General features: G+C 37.9%; 4 protein-coding genes and 1 non-coding gene across 8 annotated transcripts; 3 read left to right on the top strand and 2 right to left on the bottom strand.

The window, feature by feature from the left end:
• Nucleotides 1-1,057: 1,057 nt before the first annotated feature.
• Nucleotides 1,058-1,603, top strand: LOC131025470 (high mobility group B protein 6-like; the record flags this gene model as incomplete). Its single annotated transcript, XM_057955266.1, has 1 exon — nt 1,058-1,603. A coding segment is annotated over one exon (489 nt), but the record flags the coding sequence as incomplete, so codon positions are not given.
• A 662-nt stretch (nt 1,604-2,265) lies between these two features.
• LOC130985665 (external alternative NAD(P)H-ubiquinone oxidoreductase B2, mitochondrial-like) lies at nt 2,266-5,675 on the top strand. The gene is made up of 7 exons (XM_057908740.1): nt 2,266-2,427; nt 2,497-2,608; nt 3,388-3,481; nt 3,552-3,662; nt 4,192-4,292; nt 4,783-4,857; nt 4,945-5,675. Exons 2-7 carry the CDS (start codon nt 2,520-2,522, stop codon nt 5,285-5,287), a joined length of 813 nt encoding a protein of 270 aa, XP_057764723.1. The 5' UTR covers nt 2,266-2,427; nt 2,497-2,519; the 3' UTR covers nt 5,288-5,675.
• A 3,405-nt stretch (nt 5,676-9,080) lies between these two features.
• LOC130985666 (protein TRANSPORT INHIBITOR RESPONSE 1-like) lies at nt 9,081-14,397 on the top strand. Of its 4 annotated transcripts, none has more exons than XM_057908743.1 (5): nt 9,081-9,405; nt 10,170-10,752; nt 12,081-12,573; nt 12,898-13,682; nt 13,776-14,397. In XM_057908743.1, exons 2-4 carry the CDS (start codon nt 10,205-10,207, stop codon nt 13,651-13,653), a joined length of 1,797 nt encoding a protein of 598 aa, XP_057764726.1. In that variant the 5' UTR covers nt 9,081-9,405; nt 10,170-10,204; the 3' UTR covers nt 13,654-13,682; nt 13,776-14,397. The 4 variants fall into 4 exon arrangements, with proteins under 4 accessions (XP_057764726.1, XP_057764724.1, XP_057764725.1 ...); XM_057908741.1 differs by having other exon boundaries at nt 9,121-9,405; nt 10,162-10,752; XM_057908742.1 differs by having other exon boundaries at nt 9,186-9,745; nt 10,162-10,752.
• Nucleotides 14,398-17,500: 3,103 nt separating this feature from the next.
• Nucleotides 17,501-19,537, bottom strand: LOC130985668 (vacuolar protein 8-like). The gene has a single exon (XM_057908745.1). It carries the CDS (start codon nt 19,421-19,423, stop codon nt 17,765-17,767), a length of 1,659 nt encoding a protein of 552 aa, XP_057764728.1. The 5' UTR covers nt 19,424-19,537; the 3' UTR covers nt 17,501-17,764.
• A 2,622-nt stretch (nt 19,538-22,159) lies between these two features.
• TRNAK-UUU (transfer RNA lysine (anticodon UUU)) lies at nt 22,160-22,232 on the bottom strand. The gene has a single exon. It is a non-coding gene; the product is annotated as a tRNA-Lys (tRNA).
• Nucleotides 22,233-22,260: the final 28 nt, after the last annotated feature.

A 22,260-nucleotide genomic window follows, 5' to 3' on the forward strand; every position in this document is an offset into this window, starting at 1 on the left:
TTAGAATTTTTTCTTGTCGATGTCAAAAATCAGAAAAAATGCTAAGTTCATGTATTTGTGGGCTAAAACTAAAAGTCATGTTAAATTTCAGAAAATAGAAAAAGTTCGTGTATTTACAGGCTAATAACCCATTAATATATAATCGATAATGTAGGACTAAAATAGATTTTTTAATACTTGATAATGTGAAAATAATCCAAAATTTAAGGTGACATTTATTTAAATAAGAATAGTGCGCATACATAAAAGACCAAAGAAGTTTTACCCACGTAATAGAGAGAATTTTATGGGAAAAGTTATACTCTCTCCATCTTACTTAATTTGATTTGTATTTTCTTTAATTGTTCCATTTAACTTAATTTGTCTTATTTTTAATTAATTAATTCATATTATATTAAGGGGGGTGTATTCGTTGTGGATTTCCACAGACTTTAAAAAGTCAATGGAATTTAAATTCCATGGAATTCACATAGATTCCAGACTACTTTCAAAGAATTCGTGGTTGGATTTCACCCCGATTTTCACTGATTTTCGAAGACTTTACGGGATAATTTTGGAATTGAATTCCATGAAACCAGCGCCCGCGGAGAACCAACGCCCACTAGAAGAGACCCAGCGCCCGCGGAGTCCCAGCACCCGCTGGAAACCCAGCGACCGCTGAGTTCCAGCGAGCGCTGGAAACGAGGTCCTCAATTTCAGCTTCCTCTCTCTCTCTCTCTCTCTCTCTCATGAATTAATTTGCAGGTGGAGGACTCCAATTATGTTTTCGAGGCCAAAATGATTCAGAGAATGGAGATTTTAGTTTTTTCCACTCTGGAATGGAAGATGAATCCTGTGACCCACTTTCGTTTCTAGATTGCATCGCCAAAAAGCTAGGATTCTTCACCCACATCTCTAGTGAATTTCTTAGGAGATGCCACTGCCTTCTTCTCTCTCTACTTTTTCTCTCTCTCTCTCTCTCTCTCTCTTTCTCTCACACACACCCACAGACGCACACACACACCTTTTAACTTGTTTTTCCCAAAGAGAAAAATAAATGCTGGTAGTTTAATCTCCAATCTCCGGGCATCAGCGGCCGAGAAGCGGCCGCAAACCGCTCCAACCAAAGAACTCGTGGTCGAATCCTTTGGACACGAAGCCAAATATAAAAGCTGCAGCTGCAGTTTGTTTCGAGGCAGATGAGAATAACAAGGAGAATATTTTCTCCACCCCTGTAAAAAAAGAGTGTTTTGAGATCGAGTTGTTGGATGCATCTCTAGCGGAGGAGCTGAGCGCCATCCGCGAGAAGCTCGAGAGACTGCGGATTGATAAGGAGAGAACTGATGAGATGCTGAGAGAGAGATCCCTCTTTCTGGATTCCCAGATGAAGGAGATCGTTGACAGAGGGATGTTGCAGAAGCAGCTCGAGATCGAGGTTGATCGCTTGTTCCGATTGAGGGAGATCAAGCTATCCTGCACCCAACGCCCGCGCACACCCATCTCAATCAGCGCAATGAAAAAGAAGAAAATTCCGGGCCACAGACCCATCTCTTCCGTGACGTATTGAGTGTATGGTCAGCCTATTGTAAGAACATATGAATGCTAATTCAGTTTTCTTCTATCAGTCAAGAGGAGCAAACCAATTGACAGAAGCAAAGTACCAGCGAGCGCTGGACTTTGAGAAAATTGCTTTGTGCAGATTACTAACTTAATTTCTATGTGTTTCCAGCGATCGCTCAAACCCAGCGAGCGCTGGACTTTCTCAACGGATGCTGAGTTCCAGCGCTCGCTGGCTTCTTGGCCGCGGGCGCTGGAACTCAGCGCTCGCTTAAAATTTCATGGATTTCAATTCTCGTGGTTCTTGGCCGGATTTCGTCGTGTGTATTTTTTGGATGAAATCCATGAAAGTCATTATGAATTTTAAGTCAATGGAATAACGAATACACCTAGATTTGTATGGATTTTAAAAAGTCTTGAACGAATACACCCAGATTTATATGAATTTTTAAAAGTCTTGAACGAATACACCCAGATTTCTGCAGACTTTTAAAAGTCGTGAACGAATACACCCAGACTTTTAAAATCCATAGAAATCCATCAAATTCCACAATGAATACACCCCCCTAAATATGAGTTCATATATCTTCAGTGTGCATTTACTTTGAGATATAAAAGAAGGATAAACTCCGTTTACATTTTATGTCTCGTTTCCTTTAACTTAATACTATAAAATTCGTTCATTAAAAAATTTTGAACGACATATTTTTCCTTTGTGCAAAATATTAAAAACACACCCTTAGTAATCATATGGCTAAATTGGGCCGTAGAGGAAACCCTGAACGGGTTTTACAATTGCCCTTATGCGCCGCTTCAAGCCTTCAACGATTCGTCGTTCCAGCAAAAAGAGACTGTCCCTCACCCACTCTCTGAACTAGCTCCCTCTTAAATGTACAACCGATTTCCTTGAATCCATGTACAATTTCTGAGCGTTGTTTGACTTTATTGGTCCTGTTGTAGTCTCAGGTGATCCAAGTCTAAAAATGCAGAAAATGGCGATTTTCCAGAGGTTTTCCAGAACTTTCCGCGAGAATTCTGCGCTTGCTAAAGCAACAAACGTTTTCACCATAGGGTATGGATGCCTCTGTTGTTCGCGTAGTTATGATAGGAATTCTTGTACTGCTTCGCGATTTTTCTATTTTGTGATCCTGTTTGATCAGGAAATGTAGTTTGAATCTGAAAGTTTTGTTTTCGTTATTGGACCTTATTAGTGAAATCTTCCTACGATTTGAGTTAGATATGAATACTCTAGAAATAACCTTGATAAGATGGCATAGATTTATAATCGGAGAAAGGGAGTTCACTTGTTAGTTGTTAGATTTGAATAAGCAATTGGCTTGGAAATAGAATCGCGTGAGACCCAATCCTGTTAATCTAGACGGTTTTCTATTGCCCTCATTAAATGAGTATGTGATTTTTGAACAATGCTGATGCTCTCTGTTATAGAGGAACGATAAAAAAATTAGGGGTAAAATGAATCTTTAGAGGTTGGATTTGAAATATGTGTTCAATGCATATAGATAACAATTCATTCTGCTGTTATAGAAAGATTGTTATTTGAGCATAGAGAGCAATTCAGTTTTGGTTCTTTGTTTGAGAATGCTGCAAGTTCTACATTCTTTGTTGCTTCTTTCTGATTACATGAATTTGTTTCCGTTTGCATCATGATTCATGTGTTTCAAGAAAGTTGTTGTTTGCTTGAACCATGGTCCATATATTCTGGCATGGTTCTCTCAAGCTCATCCTAGATAAAATATACTACTAACCATTTGAATTAATGTTTTCTCAATATAATTTTATTTTATCCCCCCTTTTTTTCCTGACATCTAATATATTATATACCAATTGCAGTGGCGGAGATCTTATGGCATCTCCTCAGGCTAAGTCAGGTAATGGAATGAACATTTTCAATGCAACAGCAGCTGATGGCAAGAATAAGATGAAGGTAGTAACTTGAACTGGCTGGCCTCAACTAATTTCTTCAAGAACCTGAAATATTCCCGTCTGATGTTCAGGTGATATCACCAAGTAACTATTTTCTGTTCAATCAAATACGACCAAGTGTTACATGTGGAACTGTGGGACCTCACAGCACTGTTGAGACAGTTCGCAACATTGTCAGAAATGTAAGTATTGTGACGGAGCAGTTTAAGTTTCACTGCTTTAATTTTAAGCTGCTGAAAGTCACTTTCAATTAGTTATATTCATAGGACATGCATGTTACTCTTCTTTTAACTCAAGAATTGATCATATTACCAGAATCCTTTATGGCCAAACTTTTCTTCCTTTAGCTAATTACAAAGTTGGCTGTTCTCCAGTTAGCAAAAAAAAAAAAAAAATATTGGCTGTTCTTCAATCTGTCATTGTACTCTGTGTTCAAGTTTGTTCTGATCTTCAACTAACGCTGCTTTTACTCAAGCTTTGTTGACCATTTGTGCATCTCATGTGCAGAATATACACCTGCACAGCTTTAAGTGAATCAATTGTTTGACAGAATTAACTCTATTCTTGATCATTTTGTGGTTTTCATTTCTAGAAGAAAAACATAGATGTTCATTACTTGGTACCGAAGTGTTTCAGAATTCATTTATCAATAAGAACATTTGTTCTCGATCCAATTTGATTTACTTTAATGCTTTGTGTATGGTCTTGCAGGCAACAACACAGCAAGGTTCCTATCTTGCGAATTGTGCAAAACATCCAGAAGGTCCTCTGTGCTTCAGAGGTGAAGGGCGTCGTTGTTTCCATAGTTTCAGGTATAAATCGAACATCGCTCGTTCAAGCTTTTCTGCTTTTCCTCTGACCCTGTCCCAGTACTCTGTAATACAAGCTAACTAGACAGAACTGAAGTGTAGTAACATAATCAAAACTTTCAAAAACATAGAAAGACTGAACTTGAAAAGTGTGTCATTTTGTGCTACAGGATAGACCCTATACTTACGTCCGCCAAGATTATGTCACAATTACTATATTGGGCGTCCGCCAAGATTATGTCACTTTCTTTTTATGGCAATGGTCCCACCATCCTCTTTAATATTTTATCTTTACTAACACTCTTTATTTACAAAAAAACCACTCAAAATTCAATCTCAACCACTCATCTCATAAAGTGGTGGGACCATTTCTCCACTACATCAAAATCATCACCAATTTTATTAAATCTCGTGCCCAAGCAAATTGCCATAATCTTGGCGGACGGAGGGAGTATTTACTAAATAAATTACTAACATTATGACGATCCTGAAGGTATAACCATTTTGGACTATTTGCACCTTTGAGAGCAGAGCAAGCAGTTGATCAACTTCCAGGGTCTGTGGCGAGGTGAGCTCTCACTTTACTTGATTATCTGAACTAAGTCTGCTATAAACAAATGCAAGTGCAGTGAAACATTGCCGTCTCAATATATAGGAGATTCTACCGCCGTGACGAAAAGCCACCCAGGACGCACCCAGACAGGAATCGAAATAAACTCGATCATAGACGTAGATTACTTGCTGCTAAATATGAATTGAGGCGAAATCTTTATAAGGCCCTTTGTCGTGATCCCAACCTTCCTAGTGCTATGCGGGTCAAGTACCGTTGTAAGTTGTCCAATCTGCCAAGAAATAGCTCCTTTACACGTGTGAGAAACCGATGCATCTTCTCTGGTCGCCCTCGTGGCGTGTACAAGAAGTTCAGAATGTCTCGTATCGTTTTCCGAACACTGGCAAATCAAGGTCAATTGATAGGCATAAAGAAGGCATCGTGGTAGCACACGAGCACCCATTAGAGGTGTATAAGCAAGGTAATAGTGGTATATCCTCTGGATCGAAATAACAATGTAATGCGTCAAAATCTAAGATAGGAGGAAGCGAAGTGATTGGTTATTGCGTCTGTATCTATCTAGTCTAGCAAGTGAGCTGGTGTATACTAGCATCGAGGGTAGCGTACAGTAGCAATGGCGCTCCATCATTTCTTCTTCAAGAGGCAAAAAATACATGACAGGTATCTCATATCCCCAAATTTTGCTGTTTGTGACATTGTATTTAGGTTGCATCTGTTTTGAACTGATCTTGTTTTCCATGCCTAGTTTGATTTTCTCGGTGTTGCTGTATCTTGCGAACATCTTTTCCCTCATATTGGAAACCCCAATAAGCTCTTTTGATCGTTTCGACAGCGTTCCCATTTTCGAAACTTTGATTTCATTTGGTGTACAACCAAACATCCTCTTCAATGCACCAACTTAGCTTCCTCTTCATGGCAAGAAGGGATACATAGACGTGGCTACGATGCCCTTTCTCAATTTAAGTTACTTGATGTTGAGTAATATAGCTACGACTTAAGACCATTAAGCTTTGAGAATCAACTACTTTCTCTGAGCTCTAAATTATTAGGAAGATTACACTTAAACTCAATTTTCAAATTTATAACACTGAGCTTGGCGACCTGAGTTTCATAGATTTTTTAATATATACAAAATAAATAATTTTGATGTTTGCGTTAATCTTTAACTACGTCTCCCAGATTGATCGATAATGCTGCAACTGTATTCGAAAATTTTGCATGGAATTCGGGCTGTCGATGTGACATTTCGTTACCAGAAAAAGCAACCAAATTTGGATTTGAAAAAAAGGAATATATTCATTAATAATACCAAAGTCGAAAATGTAATTGAAGTCTGAAAAGTGAGCTAAATTTTGGGCGTAGTTTGTCGTAGATGACGATGCATGCCTTCACAGCTCTTCCAGAGCAGCTGGGGCCGGTTGGCGCTGTCGAGATGTGGGTCTGATGGGCCGAGGCCCAGAAAGGAAATGGGCCAGGAGTGCCACGTGGCACGCCCCCAGAAGGCTTTTAGAAAGTGAAATGGGAAAAGGAAAAGGGGTGGGAGGATTGGATAAGAATGGAGACATAGGGAGGAGAAAAAGGATGATTGTTGGTAACATGGGCTTCTCAAAGGAGGGGAGACAACATTTTAGGTTGTCATTTCTGATTGAAATCACCCACTCTTTTACATTCCATACAAATCCAAATCCTTCATCTTATTTTATTATACCACAAACAAAAGAGAAGGGCCATTTTATTTGGTGGTGATGTCTATTCATTTCTGAATTCTTGGCCTTGTACAACATTATCTCCTCCATCTTTATCTTTATCTAACTTCCCCAATTCTAGTACAGCCAATCATTTCTTCTATAGATAATATCATCATAATTATGAGGCGTTCAATTGTATTTTAGCGTTAGGAATACTGCCCCTTCCAATAATGAGCTCTCATTTTCCTAATTCCACTAATTTTCAGCAGTTGATAATTTTCATTGAATGCATGTTTCTGAAAACAAACACCAAGACAAAGAAGACTAGCCCAGTAATTTTTGCAGAGAGTCGGGAAAGGTGCTTGCTTTGCTGCTGCCTTTCAAAAGCACATTTACTATTAAAAGTGTGTTAACTTTTTAATTTCTTTATTGTCACTAGTATTAGTATATAAAATGATGAGAGAAGGGAAGTGACATTCCTCACAGAAAAAGGGTTTTTGGTTTACTGTTTTGTTTTTGTTTTTTTTTGAATGGGTCGGTTTACTGACTTTAATCATCTTTTCTTTTTAAATTGTCATTCTTCAACAAAACTTAGGCCAATAGGCGATAGTTGTTTAAATACTATGAAAAGATTATCAAGACTTTAGGTATAATTATGCACCATAATTATAAAGCGAAAAGCATATCAGGACAGTATGAAATAATAATAACTATACGCCCACAGTGGAATTATAGCAATTAAAACAACTTTGCACAAACCCTAATTCCTTTAAATTTTTATAATCTAGCAAATGTTATTTTATCAAGTCTGCAATATCAATTAAAATTAATTTTAGCTTGGTTGTTCCTACATTTCGGGGGAATGGATTTGAATCAGCTATTAAATTTTTATTTTATTTTAATGTTTAGGTAGCGCCATATATTAAATTAAGAGCCACTAACCATGTTGATGAAGGCCCCACTAGTGGACTAAGATGAAGCCTGCAAACCGGTTCTCATGGACTTGTTTTCCATGATGGGCTCCCAATCATTGCTTTCAAATTTTATTATTTATTTATTTGTGATAAACATTAACTTCTAGCTCCTAGAGAATATTCTTTCCTAAGTATTTTAATTAATTGAATCAAAATGAAATGGACGGTTAATATATTTCGGACATAAAAAATACAATTTAAGCTATCATTTTCGAATTGATATCAAATATTTACTTGCGTATAAGACATTAATAAGATGCATATATGGATATTATCGAAGCTCTCCCAAATCATACAAAAACAATTATGGTATGTGTCAAAATTGCAACTCTAAAAAAGAAAAGTATACTGACGTCCTACGTGTAACTGTGGAGTAAACAGTGTTTCAACTTTCAACGCTAAAATCAAATCCAGAATTTTATTGAAGACAGCACCACCATTAAAGTTGGAAAAAAAGGAATGGCTTTTGAGTTTTGATACTGCAAAACTAACTAAAGCCCACCATTTTTACCAAAATAACCAATCACGTAACCACAAGGGCCCCCCTATTTTTTTCTTATCTTTTTAAATCATTATCCTATTTCCCCTGCTCACTGGCCACTATGAAATCCACTATATTCTTTCCTTCGAATTTGGTAGCTTTTATTCAGATTCATTTTCCTATTTAATATTTATTTTAAAGTTATGAAGTTTATGTGAAGGTTATGTGTGTGCTGGCCTAACGATAGAGTGATTAATGTTCAAGACTAAAAGGTATTGGATTCGAATTGTACTACAAGGGTTCATTTGTTACTTATTATGTGATGTTTGACTTGATATCTTTTATCACATGTCATATCAATATTATGTATATAAAACTTCAATTCAAAAAATGACCTTATAACTAAACTATTTTTGGGTTGATTTTAATTAATATTATGACAATTTAGTTAATAATATATTATATTTATTATAATTAAGATTGATATTACATATATTATTTCAGATGTGGTATGTATCATCACATAAATATGTATAATTTTATCGGATTTTTGAATTTATAAAAATCGTATATTTCGTATAATTTTTTACACAATAAAACAATAAAATGTTATGATTATATTATATATTGTAATCACTCGTACCAAACGATCATGACCAAAAAACAAAGGACTTTATCCAGAAAAAATAATCCCTTTACTAGGATACGAAGTGCAGTCAAACGGTCAAGTGGACAAGAAAAGGCTGAGACCTGTGACCGCGAAAAAGTGAAATTCTTGGGTGCAAAACGCGAATTAAAGAAGTCGAGGGAGCGTGAATGTAAATAATTGAAAATTTCATCATTCCGAGGGGTAGGGACAAAACCGGTAAAAAACATAAAAGCCGTTGGCCGTTTTGCAGAAACCCCGTTTAAGAAAAAATTAACTCCACGGTTAAAACCTTAAAAAAGAAAAAGAAAAACCACTTTACCGCTAATCAACCTAACATGCGCCGGTGGCCAACAGGCGCACGAAACGTGTCAGCAGGCGAGAGGGCGTGCGCACATCACCCCACGGTGGAGGTTTAGGTGCTTCGCCTCCATTTTCTGTCGACTTCACCTAAGCCACCACCACTGCCTAATAATTTAAAGCTTTACGTACAAATATACATACATTATTGATTTATTGTTCGTATTTCTCATTGAATCTACGTACCTGGCTGGGTTCGCTTCGTTATAAATATGAAAAAAAATCATTTCTTTTTTAGGCTCCTTTTATGCAGCAGTAGCCAGTCGTAAGTAGTAACAGTAATTATTTGTTATTAATTATTAATTTTTTATATCTTTGGTGTAATAAAATATGCAAGTGGGTTGTCTGAGCTTTTCTTTGGCTCTTGGGTTCATCCAAGCATTCAATCACAGAGAGGTAAATCTCCACAGTTCTTTCTACAGCTTTTCTCTTCTTTCTATTTTTAGCTGCTTCACTTCATTGTCTGATCCAATCACTGTTGCACACATGTTGATGTTGCTATTTCGGATTCTGTTTATATCATTGTAATGATCTGGAAACGCCTCTGGATCTATAGATTCTGTTGAATATTGCTCGACGGATCTCTGTTTTGTGTTGTGGGAATTGGGTAGTTGATTGTTTATGAAGGGGAATGTTGTGATTGATTTCACATTTCCGTGACTATTTTCTCTCTTTTCTTTGGCGGAATGGTTTTCGATTTTTCTGGCAAAAGGGTGTTGGCGAGTGCAGTTGAAAGGTAAAATTGAACCAAAAAGTTTGAGTTTTTGATGCGTAACTACTTGGTGATCTCAAATTTTAAGCCGCTATGTTGAACTGCTTTAGTGCTTTCAGCTTAATACTTTCTTTTTGGGTTGGAAAGAAAGAACTCTTCTTTGTCAAGATTTCTCTACTAATATGAATTTTTATCCATAATTCTTGGATTATCTGCTCACCCATATGAATATATTTCATTCAAATAATTTGGATTCTGATACTTAACTAGGGAGAGCCTGTGAAGTTATTAAAATGTATAATCCCCCCAATTTATCCCTTTCTTAAGGCAAGAAGATACTTTTTTATTCAATATTGTTTACAATTGCTGCACCTGTGGATAAAAACAAAGATAAATATAGTGGTTGCTGATCTCTCTCTCTCTCTCTCCCCTTGTGTAAGATGTGCAGCTTAGGCGGGGGTGTGAGATCTTGTTGAGGCCTAAATGAATCCATCCTCCGAAAGCGAAATGGATCCAGAGCCGAAGAAAGCTGAGGATTTGCCATCAAACTCTGAAAATTCCCATGGGCCAGTTCACCCTCAATCACCATTCCCAGATGAAGTGCTAGAGAAAGTCCTCTCATTCGTAGATTCACATAAAGACAGGAGCTCAATCTCCCTTGTGCGCAAAGATTGGTATAATGCTGAGAGATGGACAAGATCAAAGCTTTTTATTGGAAACTGCTATGCAGTGTCACCAGAAATAGTGGCTAGAAGGTTCCGAAGAATTAAGAGTGTTACACTTAAAGGGAAGCCAAGATTTTCGGATTTTAATATGTTGCCACTGGATTGGGGTGCTAATGTGCATTCTTGGTTGGTTATGTTTGCCAAAGTTTACCCGTTCTTGGAGGAGCTGAGACTTAAGAGGATGACCATCACTGATGAGGGTCTGGAGCTCTTGGCGAAGTCATTCCCTGGCTTCAAGGCTTTATCTTTGTCCAGTTGTGATGGATTCACTGAAAATGGGCTCAAAGCAATTGCCAGTCATTGCAGGTGCCTACTGCTTTTATCTTTCATTAGTTCATTTGTGTGTGTATGTATGTGTTGATTGCTGTCTATTTCGTTCCCTTGCGTGAATCTTACACGTGTAGCTCCAGTTCTGGTTTTCTGGAAGCTAATACTACTTTATCTACTGGAGTTATAAATTATTAACTTGAAGAGGGTTGTTTAGAATTTAGGTTTTCTGGAAAAAGTCAGCTGTGGTATTCTAAACTAGATTGTATAATCTGTTTACGTTCTGAGAGTTATTTTTACTGAAGAAAAATAAACTACGATTTGCTCGTGTTTGTATGTTCCATAGAGATGAATAGTCGTACTAATAGTACTTGGATTTGATTTTGTCTGTAGCATCTTATTTAACTGCATTTCTAATTAACATTAAATGAAGTGTGTGGCTTCTCAATTAGGAAAGAAGAAGATAGCTTGCTGTCTTTGTATGCTTAATTTATGGATAAGTTGTATTTGTGTATGTAGCTGAGTACTAAATAAAGCAGCTTCGAATGGGGAATTTATCTTGAGTATTTTTTGCTGCCACTTTCTTGTTATGGATTTTCCGGTGTTACTTTGCATTTAATTGATACCATGCCCTTGGTGTGACAGAGTTTCAGCAAATCTACCTCTTCATGTCCAAGAGCAATTTGATATAGATACATTTATGGGATTTTAGGAGACCTGTCCTTTTCCTTTTCATTTTTGCTTTAGGTAATCATATGCTGGCCAAAAATGATGTAGTTGGCTAAGTTGATGCAAAAGGAAACTTAGTATTACCAAAATCTCTTATTCGACATAATAGAGAAAAGTGTTGCCAGCAGATTGATGAATAAGCACTCACGGAAAATATTTTTGTAAAATGGAAGCCAATAAAATGGCACTGAAATATGACGTGCTTGACTATTTTTGCCAGCTTGAAGTGATTATACATAGATTTGTTCCGAGTTCGAATGGCTGAAAAGAAGACATACAAATTAGTATCTAAGAAAGGTGGCTAAAAAAGATTCGGTTGCTGAACAGAAGACCCAATACACCCTATTCATACTATCTTTTTCTTTTCTATTTTACCCTTTGGGGGAAGAATAAACTATGACTTGAAGAGAAACCAATTTCTAAGTCTATACATCGTTAGAAGTTGCTCTCAAAAGCCTTGTTTCTCGAATAAACTAAATAGGTATTTTGCATTCTCACAATGTATGTTACTCCACTCGAGAACTGGAGTGGCCTTACATGATTTCATCTACATTTTGATTTTATATGATTTATAAATGTGAAGCATTTCTTGTTAACATCAATGAAGGAGATAATTTAATCTGTACATCTGTTTCTAGGCACTTGACTGAGCTCAACATACAGGACAGTATAACAGAGGAAGTTGGTGGAGGTTGGTTGAGTTGCTTCCCGGAAAACTTTGCTTCACTGGAAATACTAAACTTTTCTAGTCTCAATGGTGATGTCAATTTTGATGACTTGGAGAGACTTGTGAGTCGGTGCAAACTATTAAGAGTTCTGAAGGTCAATGAGAGTATTACCTTGGATCAATTGCAACGGCTGCTTGTGCACGCTCCTAGATTAACAGAGCTTGGCACCGGTTCCTTCCAGCAAGAACTCACGCCTCGCCAATATGAAGAGATTGAAACTGCATTTTGTAATTGTAGAAATCTCCAGGTTCTTTCAGGTTTGTGGGAAGCAACTTCCTTATATCTCCCTCTTCTTTATGGAGCTTGTGCCAGCCTGACTTTCTTGAACTTGAGCGATGCGCCCCTTCAAAGTGGTGAATTTGCAAAGCTTCTTGCTTACTGCCCCAATTTACGATGCCTTTGGGTAAGAATTTCTTCTTACTTTACTTTACTTCACAAGGTTTTATGATGGAGAAACATGATCATAAAATAAGAAAACAACATAAAAAGCAGCTCCATCATAGAGACTATCAGGATAGTCCAAAATCAGCGAACACACACTGCATGAGTCCTAAACAATATGAGATTTTTTTGGTTGCGATTCTTATTTTTTCTGTAAGACACTAATCACCCTTATATTGGTAAGCATCTGGCGTTTTCTCCATGAATGGACTAATCTCTTCTACTATAGTTATGTCTAATGTTTCCTTACCTCTAGTCTATATCTCAAAGTTCCATCCATACGTAGGTAATTGATACAGTAGAAGACAAGGGGCTCGAGGCTGTTGGTTCGAGCTGTCCCTTGCTTGAAGAGCTACGAGTCTACCCTGCTGATCCATATGACCGGCATCATCGTGATGGGGTGACTGAATTAGGTTTCTTGGCAGTGTCTCGTGGATGCCCCAAACTCCACTATGTTCTCTACTTCTGCAGGAGGATGACTAATGCTGCTGTCGTGACCATAGTGCAGAACTGCCCTGATTTTACCCACTTCCGTCTATGCATTATGACCCCAGGCCAACCAGATTACCTCACAAACGACCCCATGGATGAGGCCTTTGGCGCTGTTGTCAAAACCTGCATGAAAATTAAGAGGCTTTCAGTTTCGGGCCTTCTAACTGATCGAACATTTGAGTATATTGGCAAGTATGCGAAAGATCTTGAGACACTGTCTGTGGCTTTTGCTGGCAGCAGCGATTGGGGAATGCAGTGTATCATGGAAGGCTGTCCTAAGCTGAGGAAGCTCGAGATTAGAGATTGCCCCTTTGGAGATGCTGCTCTGCTGTCTGGACGAGAGAAATATGAGATGATGCGATCATTATGGATGTCCACGTGCAGTGTGACCATGAAAGGCTGCAGACTACTCGCAAGGGAGTTTCCAAGACTCAATGTAGAAGTGATTAGAGAGGAGGGAGGTGATGAAGATCAAGCTCACAAAGTGTACGTCTATCGTTCTGTAGCAGGGCCAAGACGGGATGCCCCGCCATTTGTTCTCACAGTTTGACAGTGAAGGGAAAACCAAAACCATTCTTGGTCAGTGTTTGTTCTCTGCTCTGCCATTTAGCTCTTCACTTTCCTAAAGAAGTTTCTAGATCCTTCTCCAATAACTAACTGTCATGCTTGCAGAACAACACTTCTATATGCTTGGGGGTCAGAAGTAATGAAAAGTGAAGTGGTTTTGTGCAGAGATACTTGTATTGGAAAATTGAAGTTTTTCAAAGAAAATATAAATAAGAGAGGAGGTAAGTAGTGAAGTTTACATGGATATGAGGCCTCCAGTATGTGAATTTGTAGGGGGGGCATTTTCTTTGTCAATTCTTGAAAAATTAGTAGAGAATCAAATTCCACGAGAAGATCTCTGCCCCCTTAGTTGATTTTTTCCCTATGTTTCTTGTTGTATTGTTGTCAATGGCTTAAGGCTGTTAGAATTCGTAGCCAACGAACGATTAACGGTGATGAGGTGGCGCTACGCGTTCGTGGCGAGTGTCAGCTGTATCTGAAAGATCTTATATCAGAAAGGTGGAGCTGATTGGAAGTTGAATGGTAGTTATTTATGGTGTTAGTTTTAACATCATTTGTGTAAGTGCATGGGATGTTCACTAATCTGGGATTAAGGATGGATAATGAGGTACATGTTGTTTTAGGTAATTGTTACTATGATGTTTCTCCTTTGACTCTCATCATCAACATCTTTTCTTCTGTACATGCATGAATTTTGTGAGGAATGCCAGTTTCAGGCTTTGAAATTTATCGAATTGTGTTAATCACATAAACTATGAAATTAGGTAGTGAGAAAATGGAATTTGGGAGAGAAGAGAACATAATGCCCGGCAAAAAACTATCATAAAATTGGCGAAATATTAATTAATTTAGGTCAATAATTAGGCTGGTCCTGATTTTAGGCTAACCTTGTTCTGCACTCAAAAGGTGTTCAATTATGAATTATTGTAGACAAATCGGAATTATAATGAGCACAACTTTTGTTTCTGTACCTAATATCGGACAACTACCAAACAAGACACTGTTTTAGTACTCTCCTCCATTAATTCAAGAACTATTTTCAATAATAATAATACTAATAAAAAGATCAACACTTGTACACATTCTTCTACCCTATCATGTTCAACCATCCATTTTAGTATCCTATAAATGCATCTCACTTTCATTCATTTTTTACATAAAATTTATATTTCTTCCTCTACTTCTCTAATTTTAAATTAAATTCTTGTTTTTGCTCTTAAAAAAAAAGGGGGGGTTTTAGCAAATAAAATCAGTAACTATTTTGAATTTGTAATTTTTTATGGGACTTTTGAAGTGTGGCAAATTAAATCACCACCTTTTCAATTTTTGTAATTTCATCCTCCAATTTTTTTCGGTTGTCGGATTGTTAAGTTGGAGTTTACGTGGATTAGTTCGTCACATAATATTCATGTTACGACTTTTTTTTCTATAAAATTGCTGAATATTGAAATTATGGTGCAAAACACATGATACAATCTCTTTATAATTTGGAGAAATTTTTAATTGAAATTGTACGAAACGACGTCATTTAGATCTCACAAAAACGGCATCGTCTTTACTAATCCACGTAAGCTCCAATTTAACACTTCGGTGACCGAAAAAAATTAGGGGTACGAAATTGCAAAAATTGAAAAGACGGTGACTTAATTCGCCACACTTCAAAAGTCATGTTAAAATTGCAAACTCAAAATAGTTCGTGATTTTATTTGCCAAAACCCCTAAAAAAAATAGATCGTGATTTCCAAAATTGGTATGCCAAACCAAGCGGGGCAGTCATCACCAACCCCAAATTCTTCACTTCTCGATTTTTTGCCATTTTCTTCGTCAACTCGTTTAATTTTCAAGGGCTTGAGGGTATAAACTTGAACGAAGCACAATTCAACAGAGATGATGAAGTCGCCAAAATTTTCGAGCCCCAAAGACGATGAGGCGTGCCAGCTACATCACTTCAAAAACCGAACTCATTTGTACCCAATGGGCCGATCCGACCCTCAATTTTTAGGATATGCTTTAAATTAATGTAATTTTAAATTTCTTTTTAATATAATTATTTTAGAATTATTATAATTTCTAAATTTAATAAAAAATTTGATTTTAAATTTTATTTAAAATTTAATTTTTTTAAATTAGATAAAAAATTATAGAGTCATCTTATAAAGCCCCTGTTGTAGGAATGGCTCTATACAGAGTGGTTCAACATAGAGTCCCTTAGATAAAAAGTACTCCATCTGTCCTACGAATCTTGACACGTTTGGTTTCGGCACGGGAATTAAGGAATTGTAGATTATTGTTTTAAGTGTGTAATTAATAAAGTATTGTATAAAAGTGATAAAGCATGAAAGAGAAGGTGATAAAAGTGATAAAGTAGGAGAGAGAAAATAATAAAAGTGATAAAGTATGATAGAGAAGTTACCTTATTTGGAAATGTGTCAAAATTCGTGGGACGGCCCAAAAAGGAAAACGTGTCATGAATCGTGGAACGGATGGAGTATGATACTTCATCCGTCCCATTACAAATGTCCCATTACAAATATCTCATTCTTTTTTTGGCAACATATTCTCTCTCTATACCTAAAATTTAAATAATTTTCACTAATTCATTTTATCTACTTTCTACACAATTCTCAATCTGTGTGGTCAAAAGTTATGAGACATTTGTAATGGGACGTTCCGGATGGAGGGAGTACAATTTTTATTTAAGTTTTTTAAAGGAGGAGTCTATTCATACTTTTATCTATTCATGCAAAATAAAATAGGGTTAATTGCATATAAATTACTGAACTTTCAACAAATTCTCATTTTGCATATGAACTTTAAAATCTTTATTAAAATTATTTAACTATTTTTTTTTTCTCATTTTATACCCATTTTTTATTGTGACACGACATAAATTTAGTCTCTTGGCTTGAATATGTTTGCGTAGTATAAATATGATCGTGTGGAAAAATAGAACTGACGTTGTAATGTATTAATTGGATGGAAACGGCGTTATTTCAGACCTAAAGTATATGGACAAATATGTCAAATAAGAATTTATTGAAAGTTTAGTAATTTATATGCCATTGACTCAATAAAATATTGTTGAAGTTTTCAAGATTATTAATGGGTCTTTCGAGGAGAGAGAAAAGTTGTTACAGTTTATAAGTAAAGGACACTATAACTGAACCTAAATTACTGTATACATGAAATGAAAACACTATATCTATAGTATGCAAGAAATTTAGGTTGATAAAGGCATGGGGGCCAGCAACTGTTGATCTAAAAAGATGAAAAACCATTGTCCATAATCATTCAATGCACATATCGATTTTATTGATCCAAGAATTGGATCACATATTTTCATGTAAGGCCACCAGTCCCCCACCCTTAACTGGCATATGCATTAAGTAACACTCCAGTACTTCACTTCCAAATTTCATTTGTTACCCTTTATCAATGTAATCTGTATGATACACATGTAATGTACTTTGGGTTAATAAAAATAAGTAGGAATTGTCTTTTACAATATTTTTTTTAAAAAAAAATTGTTATTACCATAAAAAAAAAAAAAAACACACACACACACACGCACACATTTTACTTTAGGTGACTCAAACCCCACATTTAATGGTTAGAGGAGAAGGTCTTACCAATAGATTGCAGACTATGTTTATGCAGCAGTGAAAATTGAATTCAGGCGTGCGTGTCTTGGCCTAGTGAGTAGTGATAGAATGGTTCATGCTTTAGACTAAAGGCCTCATGTTCGAGTCCATCGTGACCTCTAAAATTCATGTTAATCCAATAAAAAAGAACTGGATTGATGCTTATATGAAAAACATAGGCAAATCAGAGGAGGTAGATAGTCTATCACAATCTTTGTTCATCAAAAGAAGGAATGCTGCCAAACAACACTGATGTCAACATGCTCAATCTCCACTTGATTCCACACCATGTGCAAGATTCAAAATGCAGAGAAAACATAGAAACACTTATCATCATCACCTTCTCCTGCTGCACACAGTTTGTACGTACTACGGTCTACCAAACTACATTGATGGAAAGAAACTGTTTCTAGATATAACAGAACAAAAAAAAAAAAAAAAGTCTAAAGAGATTCAAGAATGCCAGATTCCATTGAGAAAGCTGCCTAATCTATTGGAAGATATCTTTCTGAGAATCTTCTTAGCATCCGGAACCTGAGCCTCTGCAAGCTTCTCGATGTGTTTAAGGTAGGCCGAAGTGGCTATCTTCTTCCTGGCAGTAGCGCTGGTGGCGGTCAACGACATCAATATCGAAAGCAGGAGCTTCTTGTTACCTGAGTTGTTTACCTCGAGCATCCGCAGCAGCAATCCCAGATTCTGATCACTGTGCACGAACTTCTTCCGATTCTTGGGAAGCACGATCATGCTGGAGATGGTCTCCGCCGCCATCTCTCGAGTTTCTATTGATTTGGAATCGAGAAATCTGACTAGGACAGGCATGAACCCTGCTTCCCCCATCGCCTTCCTCCCTTCCTCCGACGTCCCGGATAGCCAAAACGCTGTCTTCAACGACAATTCTTGCACAGACGCCTCGCCGTGTCGGAGAAAGTAGAGTATGTGATCCATGAAACCATAATTTACCAGCAAATGCAGCGAAGTTTCCGATGAACAGCATATGTTCACGATCCCTCTCAATGCCATCTCTCTTGTTTTCGTTGCCAAGCTCCATTTTGGGCTCAACGCTCGCACTAATGCTCGAACCCCACCTTCTTCGATTATCATCTCTTTTATCGATTCATCGTTGCAAGCCATTGTCTGTAGCAAATCAACTGACCTAATTTTGATCATTTCGTCTTTCGACTTCGCAAGATTAACAAATTGAGGAATCCCGCCTTCCTCCACCACGAACCTTTTGATTTCTTCCACTCCGACTAGATTCTTCAACACCGCACAAGCCAACGCCACCAATTCGCCGCCGTCGCCGCCGCCGCAGATCTTCAGGAGGGCGGTGACCCCGCCGTGAGCAGAGACCAACCAAGCATTGTCTGAATTCTCCGTCAGTAAAAGCAAACATGTCGCCGCCAACTCTTTACTCGCTTCGTTCCCGGATTCAACAACCCTAATCAAAGGAGCAATCGCCCCTGCACCGATCAATGCGCTCTTCCAAGACTCAGACCCCGCAATCAGACACACACATTTCGCAGCTTCTTGTTGGATTTCACCGTCTTTAAAATCAAGAAAGTTCACGAGAAAGCCAACGAAATTGTCGAGGCGCAGAGCGACCGTTATGTATCTCTCATCTTCTTGAATCACTTGATTGAAAGCGAGGAGCGCTTGTTTCTTCATATCGGTGCTCCCAATCTTGAATCTTGAGAGCAAATCGACGACGTAGAATCGGACGTCGTCCCTGGACGCGGCGGCGGTGGGGCGCGACACGACGATGGCGTCGGTGCGCGTGAGCAATCCCGCGGCATAGACATCGAAAATGTTGTTGATATGAGCGTCGATTTTGGCGGAAACGATATCAAGATCGCTCTGCATAAGCAGCTTCCCGCTGTATGAGAGGTCCAAGCACTGCTTGGCGAGCTGGTGGCAGTGGTTGAGAGTGGCTAAGATGGAGTGTGAAACTGCAGGGAGTGCGGATTCCCAGTTGTGGATGGCGGCGAGGTTGGAGAAGAGCTCCTCCAGTTTGTGTCGGATGGATTGCCATTTGGCGGAGAACACTTTGATGGAATGGGACGCAGAAATCAGTGAAGAAATCAGCAGAATAGCTTCGCTGTTTTCTTCACCCATTTTAATTTTGGAAGATGCTTATCTTTTGTGGTTTCTAACAGACTGCATGTGCTTCACTTTAATTCCGCATAATTGGAAGATATTATCACAAGCTATCACCACTCACACCTCGTAAATATTACCACTCCCTCCATCCATAATAAAACTTCATGATTTTTTTTTTTTTTCTGAATGTTCACAAAAATTAAATTTTCTTTTTTATTTTTAAATTATACCTCATCATTAATTTTTTTGGGGAACTGAGGTCTCTTGATATTCCAAGTATGCTCTGTGGTTGCAGCATTGTCTGACCTTCCACATCAGAAAGGATTTCTTGAGAAAGATCCGGGCGGGGTGTCTCTTGCGAGACGGCTGTTCATTTTGGTGGAGAAGCGGTACGTCAAGTCAACTTCAAGTCCAAATGAAGTTCGACGTGGAGAAATTCGATGGAATAATAAATTTTGGCTTGTGGCAAGTGCAAGTCAAGGATGTGCTGATACAATCTGGGTTACACAAGGCCCTGAAAGGAAGTCCGGGTGCAGTCAAAAAGCCCGGTGCAGATGATGACGCAAACAACAAGTCCGGTATGAGTGATGAAGATTGGGAGGATCTGGATCTGAAGGCGGCAAGCACAATTCGTCTCTGCTTGGCCAAGAATGTACTTGCAAATGTACATGGGATTTCGAGTGCGAAGGAGCTTTGGGAAAAGCTGGAAGCTCTGTACCAAGCAAAAGGCATCTCGAATCGGTTGTATTTGAAGGAACAATTTCATACCTTACGGATGGATGAAGGTGTGAAGATTTCAGATCACTTGAGTATTCTCAATGGCATTATCTCTGAACTGGAGAGTATTGGAGCGAAAATTGAAGATGAGGATAAGGCGTTGAGACTCATCTTGTCTCTTCCACGTTCCTATGAACACATGAAGCCAATATTAGTTTATGGGAAGGAAACTCTGGTCTTTGCTGAAGTCACGGGCAAACTTCTTTTGGAAGAAAGAAGGCTGATGAGTGAAGGACGTCCTTCATCGGAAAATTCAGCAATGGTGGCCTTTAGCAGAGGGAGGAAGAAAGACTCCAAGGGCGTTGTTTGTTGGAGGTGCGGAAAACCCGGCCATACGAAGCGAAACTGTCCAGGTGGAGCTCGTCAAGGTGGAGCGGATTCGGCAGAAAGCTCCGAACAAGCAGCTAACATCGTGTTTGATGATGTCCTTTGAGGACATGAATATCCTTATGGCATGTCCAATGGCCATGATAGAGGATGTGACGATGTTAGTTGGACCACATGTGCATGGTTTTTTGGCATGGATGCAGGTGTGTGGTGAAAAGTATGTCGATGGCTGATGACTTCTAGGAGGGCCAAAAGCTAGAAGGTTGCACCAAAAAAAATTTCAGCAAGGTTTTTTCGACATGTGCCGAAGTAAAATTCTTAGAATGGTTTATTCTAAGTGTTCTACTCATTTGGTGGAGTAGGTTTATTCTCTTTTGAGGATGATGGTTCTTTGTGATAAGAATCATAATTGTCGGTGAAGACAATGGCGTTTTTTCTTTCATTTTTAACAAGGTGGAGATTGTTGGAATTGTGTTAAAAATGAAAGTGGGGATTTTTGTCCCACATTGGTTGAGCTATCAAAGTAGGTGGAGACCCTTAGGCTATTTAAGGAGTTCCAAGGTCTTTGATACAATAGCACCAATCACTACCTTTAGTCTTGTGATTACTTCTAGTTTGAAATTCCTTGCTCTTTGTTTTAGAGGGGTGAGAGGTTTTCAAAGGCTTGTAAGAGTGTAGTGGTTGTGAGTCGAGAGTGTGAGAAATACTGTGTGATTGTAGAAATTTATCATATAGTAATTTTTCAGTGGGTCGTGGTTTTTTCTCCGGATTTGGAGTTTCCACGTTAAATTCTTGTGTTGTTAAATTGTGTCTTTTTTTATTCTTATTTCTTGCTTCTACCAAGTTTGGATGGGGAACTGATTTCCCAACAAAAAAATATACTATTCGAATTTATACCTCATCATTAATAATACTCCATTTACAACACTTTTTTATATTTTCACCATTCGAATTATTTTTTATACGAACAAAGGAAATATAGTAATAATAAAATAAGATATATTTGTGCTCATAGCTTAATATACTACTCTTTTCGCGACAGGTCCCACAAACACTCCCTTCCCGCAACTACACACCCGTTTGGAGTTAGAAATTAATACTTTTCAGCTGTCTATGTGGAATTTTTAAAATACAACTGATAAAAGTAAGTTCTACATTCAAGTATTTTGTATTTTGTGGGTCTCTGCATTTCCAGTTTGATTTCTCATTTTTACTTAATAGGGTTTGCTATTTCTGTACAACGTAATGCCAACTGTAAGTCATTTCGATTAGATACAAATAACGAATTGAAGCAGATGTTAACTAACTTGATAAGACAACAAGCAAAAACAGACATACTTCTCTTGCGTAACCAAAGGCTGGTCATTTTGGCTGCCACGATAGTGGTGAGGAGAAGCCATCGCCTTCGCAACTAAGCAATGAAATTAAAAATGAATAAGAAAATCTTTGAATTAAAACTCTAGCTTGAAGGATCACAATTTAAGAAGATTGGTATCAATCCGGTCGACAATATGACCAAAAACACGAGGAAATCTAATAGCGGCCCCAAACCGTAAATGTGCCTACTATAATTTGAGGATTAGATCAACTATACCCCTTTTATTAAAAATATCCTTAAACCTTAAAAATAATAAAAATATAATTTCTCGCCGTCTGTGGGAATCGAACCCACGACCACATGGTTAAAAGCCATGCGCTCTACCAGCTGAGCTAAGACGGCTTTGTTTTCTTATTTGCCTTAAAAACAA

Source organism: Salvia miltiorrhiza, chromosome 5 (genome assembly GCF_028751815.1).
Source record: "Salvia miltiorrhiza cultivar Shanhuang (shh) chromosome 5, IMPLAD_Smil_shh, whole genome shotgun sequence".
Lineage (NCBI taxonomy): Eukaryota > Viridiplantae > Streptophyta > Magnoliopsida > Lamiales > Lamiaceae > Salvia > Salvia miltiorrhiza.